Source organism: Vespa velutina, chromosome 8 (assembly GCF_912470025.1).
Source record: "Vespa velutina chromosome 8, iVesVel2.1, whole genome shotgun sequence".
Taxonomy (NCBI): domain Eukaryota; kingdom Metazoa; phylum Arthropoda; class Insecta; order Hymenoptera; family Vespidae; genus Vespa; species Vespa velutina.
The window spans coordinates 2,261,765-2,275,455 of record NC_062195.1 but is presented as its reverse complement, the minus strand read 5'-3'; the positions used below and the strand labels follow the sequence as shown (position 1 = coordinate 2,275,455).

The window sequence follows — 13,691 nt, the reverse complement described above, 5'->3', positions numbered from 1 at the left end:
CTTAAATATCCCTTCATCGATCCTATTTCGAATTACAATTCAACGAGTTATTTAGTAGAATAATTGTATATATAAATAATATAAATATAAAAATGTATTATATCGTATCGATTAAGTATTAAAATATCTATAGAAAGATCTATATATAAATATTTAATATAAAATATACATATATATATATATATTTAATATAAATATATCTATGCAATAAATATAAATATAAAAATGTATTATATCGTATCGATTAAGTATTAAAATATCTATAGAAAGATTCTATATATAAATATTTAAAATAAAATATATATGTATATGTTTAATATAAATATATCTACGCAATGTAATATTGTTTTATTAATTGGATATTAAAATATTAAAAAAAACGACAAATGATTCGACGATAGCCGAAAGTGAACAATTCTTTCGTTTCGATTAATCCAAACATTTAATCCTATAATTAATAATAATAATAATAATAATAATAATAATAATAATAATGATAATAATATATAATAAGGTTAAATTTGAAAATCTAAAAAGATATTTATATAGAAGGAACATTCATAGATAAAACTCGTAATATTTTATCTAATACCTAATAAAAGAAAAGAAAAAGAAAAAGAAAAAGAATTACAAAAACTTTTCTCGTTAATTAAGTCAATAATAATCATGACGTACAGATATCTAAGAAAAACGAACGAACGAAAAAACAAAAGGAAAAAAAAAAGAAAGAAAGAAAGAAAAGAAAAAAATGAAAGAAATAACAACGAATTAAATAAATCGTAGAATTGTCGAGGATGCATTATAAAATATTATAAATATTTAACAATTTAATAAAAGATGGATATCAAACATTTTAAATCGAATGAATGAATCATACTGATTCTATCACCCCATAATAAATAAAAATAACCATATCATATATATCTATAATATCACATACGTTAAGTATATATATATATATATATATATATATATATAAATATATATACATATATAAATTTATATATACAAGGGCGATAACACGATTTATCCGTAGAAAAAAAGGCGGTTACGAACCCTTCGAAAAATATGACTTTCAATCGGGTTTAGGCATCGTAAAAAGTGCGGCGGGTCTTTTAATCAATCTAACCGATAGACACGAGCAACCAATTCGATCAACCAAATCGTTCTCTTAGAATTATTACAGTATCCCGCGATACCCTAAATCATTCTTTTCTTCTTCCTTCATGAAAATCCTTCATGGTGATATGAACGAATGAACGAACGAATGAACGAATGAACGAACGTGTAAGTACTTACATGTATTCACATATATCCATTACAAAATAACCCCTCTCGTATCCCCAAAAACGTTGTCGATCATATATATATATTTTGATTTGTCACAGTAGTATACGATAGATAGATAAATAGATAGATAGATAGATAGATAGATAGATAGATACGCATTTACGTATTGAACGAAAGGACGAACGTTCCGCATTTATGTATTGAACGACGATACCCTCCTATTGTGTGTGTCTCCCTCTTATTCACTATATAAATCATGTTAGATAGATACTATCCAGAGTATCGTAAGACTACCAATCAGAAAGACAAAGAGAGAGAGAGAGAGAGAGAGAAAGAAAAATATATATATATATATATAAGATAAAAATCTTATTAGAAGTGTAGACATAACAAATGTTGAAAAGATTATGAATTAACAAAAAGAAAAAAAAAAAAAAAACAAAAAAAAAAAGAAAAATTAGAGAAGATCGATATATAAAAATTATATTTAACGATAACATATAATACTTTATATATGTAATGTTTACATATATAAAAATTAATGTATGATATGCGTATATATTTTATGCTTATCGATATAAATTTGATTAAAGTTGCAACGTACCCAATTTTAAATGCAATTCTCATCGAACTCGATAGTCTTAAAATCTCGTTAGCTCCGAGGACGAATGGATTGGTACTGAACTTTCGTTTGCGAACTACGTACTTACTTACCGATGAATGTTTTGTTTACTTCGAAGAGAAACAGAAAGAAACAAAGAGAGAGACAGACAGAGAGAGAGAGAGAGAGAGAGAGAGAGAGAGAGAGAGAGAGAAAGATAGCACGCAAATGTTATCAACGAAAGTGATCATTGTTTCTCTTTGTTGTTTTCATCGTTCGTTCGTCCGTTTTCTCCTCTCTCTCTCTCTCTCTCTCTCTCTCTTTCTCTCTCTTGCTCGCTTTCACTTTCTTTCTCTCTTTCACTCTCTCTCTCTCTCTCTCTCTCTCTCTCTCTTTCTCTCGAGTGAACAGCAAAAGATTTGTAAAAATAAATTCACCATCTTCTCCTCAATGTGCATATAAATACAACGAAAAATATCAAATAATTCTATGCATATTGCATGTCGGTGCATAAAAACTTATTAATTTGTATATGTTAAACGATTAATTATCATTCAATGTATAACCTTAACAAACGAATTAATATAGTTTCTTTAGAAAGAAATTTTGTTCTTAGAACATAATTAAATGTTCTAAATAATATAAATAATCTTAAATAGATATAGATTTATGCGAATACCTACTTACAGAATGATTGTAGATGTATGAAGAGATATTTGCAAAAAAAAAAAAAATAGAAAAGAATAGAAAAAAAAATAGAAAATAAAGAAGATCAAATATGGAATAAAAAGAAAGATTAAGATTTTTTTAAGCATTCGTTCGACGTGAAATATCCAATCGATATTTTTATTAATTAATCAATTAATCAATGTTAAATACTTCGTAAGTTTAATGATCGATATACACGAGTATTGTGATCAAATATATTGTCAGGATTAAATACTATTGTAAAATATCTATTGTTAGTTTATTATAAAATATGAATCGTTCATTTAAAATACTTACCGATTGTTTAAACGTAATAATAAAATTAGTACTATCTTATAATTTTTAATAACAATTATATATTTATTCATAAATAAATAAAAATACTTCGTATGTCTTACGGATTAGAATAGTTTATATATGCCGAAGAATCCATTAATTTTTTTCTTTTCTTTCTTTTTTTTAAGTTTCTTCTAACAATTCAAACTATATCTGAAGAAGGAAAAAAAGGAAAAATCACTTATTCGCAATATGCACCTGAATATATTTTGCATTCGAATATTATGCAGCTGAATAAACGTTTTAACCTTCTAATTTATTTCCTTTTCGTTTACTTAAGACCATTTTCTAACGTAAATAAAAACGTGGGTGGTAATTTTTTGCTTTTTTTTTTTTCTTTTTTACGCGTTGTTTTTTTTCGCTTCTCTCTTACTTTCCCCTTCTTCTATCCTCCTTTCATTCTTTCATTCTTTCTTTTTTTCTTTCTTTCTTTTTTCGTTCTTTTTTTTCTTTTTTTTTTCTTTTTTTTTTTGTCACGACGCACTTGCACGACGCGTTTTCAGTTCCCACGCATATTTTCTCGCTCGATATGACGTTTTGCGCCATTAGACGTGTTACGGGGTGGCTTGTTTGCACAGCAAAGTGCCAGTAATTTTTTCCAGTAAATCGTTATTATCCCGTTGGAAACAACCCCTTTTTATTTCTCGTCCATCGACGATTGAACGTTGCCGTTTCCACTTCGTTGCGATAACAATCTCGTCGTAGGTAAACAGAAGAAATTTTTACGAGATATATCTTAAATACCTTTATTCTTTGATGTTAAAAAGTTAAAAAGTTTATCTCTGAGATGTTCCAAGGTGAAAGAATTTTTTCTTTTCTTGTTTTAAATTTTTAAAATGCCATTTTAAAATACCATTTGTTTCACGCATATCCAATCCGACTATAATTTTTCTAATTCTTCTTAATTATATTCATAAATAAAATGATAAAAATATTAGAAAGAGAGAGAGAGAGAGAGAGAGAGAGAGAGAGAGATTAGAGAGAGTCATCGATAATATATGAAAAAATTATTTCAAAGACCGATAAAAAAAAAAAGAAAAGAAAAAGAAAAAGAAAAAAAAAGCACAGATATCTGGAAATTAATTGAAATTATTTTGTTGAAACATTAAAATGTTTTTTCTATCGTATCCTTTGCACAAAAATTTTTCTCAATAATAAGAATACTTAAATACTCTATTTCGTTTTAACAAAAATATCATGATTGGTATATATATATATATCAAAACATTTGATCAATTATTTATAACGATACTTAATTATACCTGATATAAATGATGATACGTATAAATCCTGACGTAATATTTATTACATATAATTATTTATACCGATTAAAGTATTCCTATTTTTTTCCTAATTTTTCATTTATCTTACGAAATATTGTTCATTGATCGTTAAAATCCAAATATCTCGATTGGAAAATAAATAGATGGTAGATAATTTAGTTCGGTGAATATGTATGTACAATTATATTATATAGTAAGTATGTACTTATGTATGTTACAATGAAAATATCGTCGAATATGGCCGATAACGATGTCGTTCAAAAGTCAAATGGTATTTCTGTCACGACCATTTCGATGAAAATTCTATCCATTAATTCGTGGAAACATACATAGAAATGCAATTCGGACAATTTTAATAACTCATCTCTCTCTCTCTCTCTCTCTCTCTCTCTCTCTCTCTCTCTCTCTATCTATCTATCTCTCTCTTTCTCTTTATAACATGCCCTCAGTAGTTGTAGTTATGACGATCGTAAAACACTTTACAACTTTGCTAATAAATAAAAAAGAAAAATGGAAAGGAACAAAAAAAAAAAAATATATATATATATATATACTTTCAACTACTAACTTAGAAGATACTGCAGGGGGATCAATAATAGATGTATTCTCTGATTGGCCAATGTCCAGCCAATGGTAATACTTCTATGAAGAAAGGGTGTGAACGATCGGATTCTGCGTCGTTTATAAATACATCTGATTGGTCGAACTTTCACCGAAGGGGCTGAAACATTTTATTAGAACGAAGCTCCTCTTCATAAAAATGGACGTTCTTAAGTATTTATTAACTCATTTATTTATTTACTTACTTACTTAAGTAATGTCAGCTAAAAACAACAATCTTTTATTCAATTATTTGCTTTTTTTATTTCGACGAGCCTAAAGCGTAAATTTTTTTTTTATTCCTATCATTGATATTATTATTATTATTATTATTATTATCATTATTATTATATTCACAAGTATTCTCCTGCCTTAATCAAGTTATAGTAAAAAAGAAAAAAGAAACATTGATTTATTTACAAAAAACTGATAAAAAGTAATTTGATAAAAATGATCTTTAGTTATTTGGACAATAATACGAAATATTCTTTTTTTTTTTTTTTGGGGGGAAAAAATTTTTCCATTTATACAAAAGAAAAATAATATATTTCGAGAATAAATATACTTTACTTCCTTTTTCCATACTCGATATTATCTACAGAAAAATGATTAATTAATTAATTCATTCATTCATTCATTCAAAACGAAATGTTACAATATTTATTATTATCGAAAAATATTATCGACTTAAATAATTTTTAATATAATCATCTAACTATAATAAATCGGCTGTAATATTTTTTATTTATCCTTAATATAAGATATTAACAAAATTGTATGTATTATCAATTATTTCATCCAAAATAAATATTATGGATATAATATTTAGTTATTAGTAATGAATATTTTCGTGAAATTTTAATAATATAATAAGAGAATTAGAGAATTATATAATCTTTCTGCCATTATCGATAAGTAAAGATTTAGAACGATATGAAAAATGACGAAAAAATATTATATCTATTTATTCGATAATACACGTTAAACAAAATAAAAAAAAATATATATATAATTCATAAAAATTTTTCTGAACTTTATTCAGATCAAATAATTTAACAATTTAATTTAACGATAAAGATTATAATTATTTTGTAAAGAATAAATTACGTTATATATATATACACACACATACACACACACACATATATACACAGACACACACACACACACACAAAGAAATAACATGATTAAATATTTTCGAAAGTATGCTACCATGTGCGTGTGTGTGTGTTTATGTTTGTATATTAATACACATACATTGAATTAAAAACTGCTCTAATGTGATAGATAATTTTTTTTTTATTATAAAAAAAAATTGTACCATAGTTCAACTCTCGCTGAAAAACAAGAAAAAAAAAAGAAAAAAAAAAAAGAGATATTTAACTAAAAATAATATTTAACTTTAGGAATATATCTAATAATACATATTTATATTTTTTAATAAAATTCTATTACATAACGTACAACAAAATATTTACTTTGTAAAACAATTTTATATAACATACGACGTGATACATATAAAAATCCCTTCGTATTCCTTGCGTTGTTGGTTTTTTTTTTTAGTTTTTTATTTTTTTTTTTTTTTTTTAACTTTCGTTCGATAAAATATAAATGCTCGTGGTATGTAAGATTAAAAAAAGAAAAAAAAAAAGTCCAAAAAAATTATTACACACAAAAGCAAAAAAAAGAAAAAAAGAGATTAAATCGACAGTAATTTTTTCTTAAATTTTATTATCAGATATAATTCCTTATACATTTATAATCTTCCATAAACTTTTACAAATGCAATGAGAATTATGGATATATATTGAATTTCATAATATCTCTCAATACTTCATCTACAATGATCATCATTTATATTGTTTGTCTACCCCGTACCTATCTAGTTTTGTTTTCTTGATTTTTTTTTCTTTTTTTTTTCTTTTTTATACATTTCATATATTAGAATTGAAAATATAGCAAATGCCTGTCAACGGTTCTAAATGTGTTAACCAAAATGCAAGTGTAATATATATATATATATATAACAGAAAAAAAAAAAAAAAAAAACTCGTAACAGCAGATTAAAAAGTTTGTAAAATTGCATCTTTTGCTGAAACAAGTCTTTTGTTTGTATTAAACGAATTATTAGATTAATAATAAATGCAATTGTGAACTTAAAAGAGTTCAAAGAATTATGAAATATATATACATATATATATATATATATATATTTCATTTATTTAACTAATATAATATTATCCTGGTGTTTTTTTTTCATTGAAGCTGTCATGTAAAAGTGGTACAAAATGTCGTATAAAGATGTCTTGGAATAAACTACTCCATTATTAAGGAAATAAATCTAGGAAGGAAAAAAATATTTCAAAAAATTTTAAAAAGTTAAAAAAAGAAGAACAAAACAGAAAAAAATTACGAAAAAAAAAAAAATATAAAATTAAAAAAAAAAAAAAAAAAGAAAAAAAAAAGAAACAATCGAAATAAAGAAATCGTTTTAAAAATATGTGCGCATAGCGCGAAACGCCTTTTTTTTTTCTTTTTTAACGATAAACAGTAAAAAAATATATATTATAAACAACAATTGTCTTGAAAATCATTGACCGGCTAATCTACAATGTGTATTTCATATTGATTTGATTTTAACGGAATATATAATTTTGACAAAGAAAGATCTTAAAATAAACATATATGTATATATATATATATATATATATATATATATATATATATATATATATACATATACATATATATATACACATACATACATACATACATACATATATATATATATAAAACTGTGTGTGAATTCTCAAAGGAAATCAAGCTCTGAATACCCATATTGGACAATAATTTTGTATTTGTCCACTTGACGTTAATGATTATATGATCAATCTGATCAATGAGAAGATGCATTTATTATACAGATGTTAAGTAAAACCATAGTTGGTGAAATACGAACAGTGAGGAATACTAACACCAACCCAATACACTTTTACATATCCCTCGCCACATATTCACTATTACTTGTTCTTCACTAATAAAACTTTTTAGCTTGTGCTTCTTTGTTATCCCTGTAAAGTAAAACAAACAAAAAAGTATTAATATCTTTTTTCTTTTTTTTTTCCCCAATCATTTTTTCTTCATTAATAATCACGCAGTAATTATTATAATGATATTAAGAAATATTTTATATGGATATACCGATATAAACTATATGCTAATAATATTATCATTTGTATAGCCACAAACAAAAGGAACATCATTGTTGTTAAACAATTTGTTGTTGGACAATCTGCCAATTTTGTATTAGTTTGTGCAATATCTCTCATTAATACATTAAGTCTATCTCGCATTTCGGATATTATTGCTTGATAGTCATAGCCCATCGATTGTACCTATAAATAATTTTACACGTATATGTGAGTGTGTGTGTGCATATATATATATATATAAAAATGTATAAATATATAAATAATTACTTGAGCCGTTGGATTGCGGGCCTGATTATTTAAAATGTTATCTGTTTTAGAATTAACATCGCCTATAAAAGATCTAATTTCTTGAAGTGTGCTAATTAAAATATTTAGATTTTTAAGAACAGCATCGACTTCTTGCCGACGAATAGTATCTATTAACTGAATTGGCTGTCCTTGTCCTCCTATTCCTGTATAAATAATTATATTATCATATCTATTGGAATATATTAGAACAAATAAAACATATAATATTCAATTGAAACTTACCACCCACTTGAACTTGAGAAACCAAACTAATTGTTCTTTCTTGTCTTCCAACAATTTCATCTAACTTTCTGCTAAGTTCTCTTAATGCATTGAACATTTGACTTTGTCCAGAAAATATCTGTCTCAATTCTCTCTGATTATCTGTTTCAAAATATTCTTCAAATTCATCCTTCTCTCTACGTTGATCTGGATGTTCTCTGAAAAAAAGAATACATTTTTTAATGATAATTAAATTTATTTCTCATTAAATCATTAAATTTGTTTATATTTATAAAATGATTATACAATTGCAACAATCAAAAGATATTTCTAAAGTGTAAATTTATAAAAATACCTGTGATATTCTTCTTTTTGTTGTTCCAATTTCTTTTGATAATCTTGATATTCTTGACTTAATTTAACCTGATCTTCCACAGAAACTTTGTAACCATCTATAGGTAATTGACCAGGTGGATGTAATGATGTTGTTAAGAAATGTATTACATCATGATCATCAGCCAAACCACCTTTAAATAAATAAAAAAAAATATATATATATATATATTAGTAAATATAAACTTTTAAAATTTAATTAAAGACAATAGCAATAACATACCTGTAGCTGCTGATACACCAAAATATCCAGACTTTGGTAAAATTACATTTTCCACCCGGAAACAAGTCTCATAATCTTGATCATTATTTGTCATACCGCTATGAAATAATAACTGAACGAGAAATAAAATTATATGTAGTTAAATTAAGCATAATAAAAAAATTATAAATCTAATAAAAACATCACATTAAAGTTATTTTCATAATTTAATATTAATTATTACTAACCGTTAATACATTCTGGTAATATTCTATTCTTGCACGTGTTGCAAAAGGTTTGTTACGAAAGTCTCTTAAACAACCTGCCAGTAATTGTGTTGTACCATCGCTTTTGTTGGAAAATGTAATTTGATTAAAATAAAAAACAGTATAAATTTGTATGTATATATATATATATTTTTTTTTTTAATTGATTATTGAAAAAAAAAAAAAAAGAAATACAAAACAGTCTAACTTACTTGGCATGATCAAAAATTTTTGTGCCATCATTTTGCACAGCCATAATATATGGATTATTGTGTTTATTGTCGTTATCAAAGGAGTCAAAGAAAACTCCAAGGCCATTCCATTGGTCAGAACTACCAAAAACAGTGCCATTGTAGGCACCCTTGGTACTAGTATACCAAAATGCTAAACCATCCGCACCTATTCTACCACGACCAGTGATTCTGAACATCAAGTCAACTTCCCACCAATCAAAATTAATTGGTTGTTTCATCCATATTGCACCTGAACACAATTAAAAATTTATAATAAATTACTTGATTATACAAGAGAATCTAATTCTTAGAATAAATAGAATTAGATAAATACCCTTTTGACTTCTTAATGATGGTGCTACTCTAACGTTTTCGGCACTAGCAATGGCATCTGTAATAATTTATTATATAGTATATTTTATTCATAAAAATGATATAAAAAAAAAAGAAAAAAAACATGTACATATATTATAGCGACAATGTATATAGACATTAATTACAAATATTTTACGTATCGCCTCAAAATGTTATTGATAGTACAGTAAATTTAAAAAATATATTATTTGAAAATTTTCCATATAAATCCGTTGTGCTAAAACACATTTCAAATATTAAAATTTATAAGAACGTTTAATCGAATAGCAAAAATTAATATAATAATATAATTCGTGTAAATAATAAAGAAGCCGACATAGTGTCAATAACATACGGTTCATCTAATGAAATAACTTGGTTAGGTTAATGGTTATACTCACTTCCTCCATATTCCCAGAAAGGTACGGATCTATCCTTTTGTGCGAGATACGGTGGCTTAAAAGAATATTTATACTCAAATTTTCGATGAGGAATATCGGCAGAAACAAGAGTAAATGTTGGAATTGCGAGATATATTAAGAGCCACCTCACCTCGGCGGCCATCTTCATTTTGACTGTTTAATAATGTCCGGACAGAACAACTAAAGTTATATGAATTAAAAAAGAAACGATTGGAACAACATTTAAAAACCGGATCGGAAGAATTGAATATTATTGGTTCGTTACAAGTGACGTGTCAATCGCGTGGCTACATACATATATTACAAATCTAATTCAAACATTATTACTTTGGCACTTTCAATTTTTCATATGATATTTCCTCAAAGAAAATGTCTTTCTATATATTTTATAAATATTATCGTTCGATTAACACCTTTTCATTATTTCGTTTGTTATTTGTGATAAAAATTTTCTAAGCTTATATGTACATATATATATATATATATGTGTGAGTGTGTATATATGATTATAAATTATGTACTGTATAAAATTTGAGGACGTGTCACCCGGGAGATGGTAGCATGTTAGATCGAAAGCGAGTTTATGAAATCGTATATCACTTTTTTTTATCTTCTTATCTAACATATAAGTCCAATATGGCAGTCGCTTCTTTCAACCAATCAAATTCATTCTTATAGGAAATCATGATATCTCATTGCTTTTAACTTCAAATTTTTTAATTTATAAATCGTATTGTTTGATAATTAATTGAAATTAATATTTTCCTCTCGTGTCTCATTGTTATTTATATAAAATTTAATAATCAAGAAAATTCAACGAATATTTTTCATTGGAATTAATTTAACATATTGCTTATATTTATGCATATGTATTGAATTAATAATGATTCTATTTTTATTTTACAAAGTAATCTTGTATTAACAAAATTTATTATTAATTTTCATACGTTAAAGGAAGAAAGTTTGCGATTCGTTTCTTTATCTATTAATATTTCGTAAGTCTATGTGCGAAAACATATTCGAAGATGGCGTCGCTCATTGACAACTACGAACAACAATACGCTGTTTTGACAGCTGACATCACTGCGAAAATTGGAAGAATAAGAGTTCAAAGCGGTAGTAAGTATATTTTGTATGTAAAGTAACAACGGGTATTTACGTTTTTTGAAAAATTTACACCGTATACTTATTTTTATCCGTTGACATTATTAAATAACAATAATCGATATCTACACATGTGACGTAACACACAGGTGAGAAAAGAGCATTTATTCAAGATGTTGATCGGGAAATCGAAGAAGCACAAGAATTGGTAAGAAAGAAATCATTGCATTTTCTTTTTTTCTTTCATTTTTCGTTACATATATAAACATAATGTGTTAATATTAATTGAAAAGTAATTGATTTAATATCCTAACCAATCAATTATATATCCACACACGAGAGCATAATTAAAAAAAAAAAAGAAAAAAAAAACAGAAAAAAAAAGCTTTAGCAAAAATAACCTAAAAATTGGAAGATGAATTCTTATCTTTTGTATTCCTTAGAAATTATATCTTATTTTATGAATGTATATCTTTCTCTCTATAATATCTTAACCAATCAATTCTATATCCACACAATGAGAGCATAATTAAAAAAAGAAAAAAAAAGCTTTAGCAAAAATAACCTAAAAATTGGAAGATGAATCCTTATCTTTTGTATTCCTTAGATATTATATCTTATCTTATGAATTTATATCTTTGTCTCTTATTAGCTATGTGTGTGATATAGCATATATTTTATGCCCTTAAAAATATCAATATAATTCTTTTGATATACCAATTCAAATGATTATTTATTACATTAAAATAAATATATTGATTTAAGACAATTTGTTTTTATGACAATTATATGTTTATATATATATATACATATATATATATATATATATATATATATATATATATATATATATATATATATATATATATATATATATATATATATATATTATTTAAAATATTATTTATATCACAAAAATGTGAATGCATTGTTATCATTATATTGTCATATTATGTTAATAATATCTGAGCCATGATAATTCATTTTACTTCACTTAATCTATTTAGCTTGAACAAATGGAATTGGAAGTTCGTGGGATGAGTGGAAGTGCCCGTGACCGTTTACGTGGTCGTGTGGAAAGTCATAGGGCAGAATTAAAGCGATTAACGCAAGAATTTCAATCAGCTAAAAGACCAAAAGAGGATGTTATTGATATAGGTGCGGAAGAGTCATGGGAGAGCAGTGTAACAGAAGATCAAAAGAAAAGATTATTAGATGCTTCTGACAAAATAGATAGAACTGGAAGAACATTGCAGAATGGTTATCGCATGGTATTAGAGACTGAGGAAATTGGTTCGCAAGTTTTAAAAGATTTACATGATCAAAGAGAAACGATACAGAGAGGTCGAGGAAGGGTTAGTTATATTATATATACATATATATATTGATTTCTAAAAACATTGTAGTGTTTATATAGTCAATGGTTCATTTTCTTTATAAAAAAAAAAAAAAAAAAAAAAAAAAAAAAAAAAAAAAAAAAAAAAAAAATATGAATCAATGATTTTCATTGTAAATTGTATCTACTATTTTTAGTTACGAGACACAGATGCAGAACTAGGACGTGGATCTCGCTTATTATCAGGGATGATTATGCGAAGTCTTCAACAAAGATTAATTTTAGCAGTAGTAGCCTTAGCATTAATAATAGTCATGTGTTTTGTGGTGTATTATAGTTTTAAGTCTAAGAGTTAAGAAAACAAGGAAAAAAGAAAGAAAAAAGAGAACAAAGAAACAAAACAAAAAGCAAATATAGAGCTTTGTGTTCAACGGATCGATTGTAAGGCATATTTATAATAATTAGTAAATTTGCGATATTATTTTTACCAAATGCAACACAATTGTTAATAGATAATTATTAAATTATAAAAATTACACGCGCGTACGCGGAATGTCGTCTTAATGTAATTCCATTCTTTTTTCTTTTTTTTTTTTTTTTTCACATTGCTTATAATATTCTGCGCGCAATTGTTATTTGATATTGTATCGATAGTAAATTATATATCTCAGAATTTCTTATATTTATGAATGTAACAAAAAAGTTCCAACAATATCTTCTGATTGAGCGCATTTCCAAAATTAATAATAACAGTTCATGATAGGCACTTCTGGCACGTTGTTATCGTGAAATAAAATGGGGATGGAGGGGAGGAAAGTTTTTTCTCTCTTTTTTTTCTTTT

General features: G+C 25.6%; 2 protein-coding genes and 1 long non-coding RNA gene across 4 annotated transcripts in view; 1 reads left to right on the top strand and 2 right to left on the bottom strand.

The window, feature by feature from the left end:
* Positions 1–1,987, bottom strand: part of LOC124950888 — a 51,412-nt gene extending 49,425 nt beyond the window's left edge. Inside the window, exon 1 of one of the 2 annotated variants that reach the window (XR_007101468.1) lies at positions 1,895–1,987. This is a non-coding gene — a long non-coding RNA (uncharacterized LOC124950888). The remainder of the gene's footprint in view (positions 1–1,894) is intronic. The other variant, XR_007101463.1, reaches the window with a different exon arrangement.
* Positions 1,988–6,249: 4,262 nt separating this feature from the next.
* Positions 6,250–10,875, bottom strand: LOC124951079 (protein ERGIC-53). The gene is made up of 10 exons (XM_047498862.1): positions 10,390–10,875; positions 9,969–10,025; positions 9,614–9,884; positions 9,384–9,483; positions 9,157–9,268; positions 8,896–9,067; positions 8,562–8,758; positions 8,298–8,482; positions 8,020–8,213; positions 6,250–7,889 (listed from the first exon to the last, which is right to left on the bottom strand). Exons 1-10 carry the CDS (start codon positions 10,556–10,558, stop codon positions 7,853–7,855), a joined length of 1,494 nt encoding a protein of 497 aa, XP_047354818.1. The 5' UTR covers positions 10,559–10,875; the 3' UTR covers positions 6,250–7,852.
* Positions 10,876–11,373: 498 nt separating this feature from the next.
* On the top strand, positions 11,374–13,661 carry LOC124950831 (vesicle transport through interaction with t-SNAREs homolog 1A). Its single transcript, XM_047498176.1, has 4 exons — positions 11,374–11,529; positions 11,664–11,722; positions 12,522–12,869; positions 13,048–13,661. The coding sequence occupies exons 1-4, from the start codon at positions 11,436–11,438 to the stop codon at positions 13,204–13,206; spliced, it is 660 nt and encodes a 219-aa protein (XP_047354132.1). The 5' UTR covers positions 11,374–11,435; the 3' UTR covers positions 13,207–13,661.
* Positions 13,662–13,691: the final 30 nt, after the last annotated feature.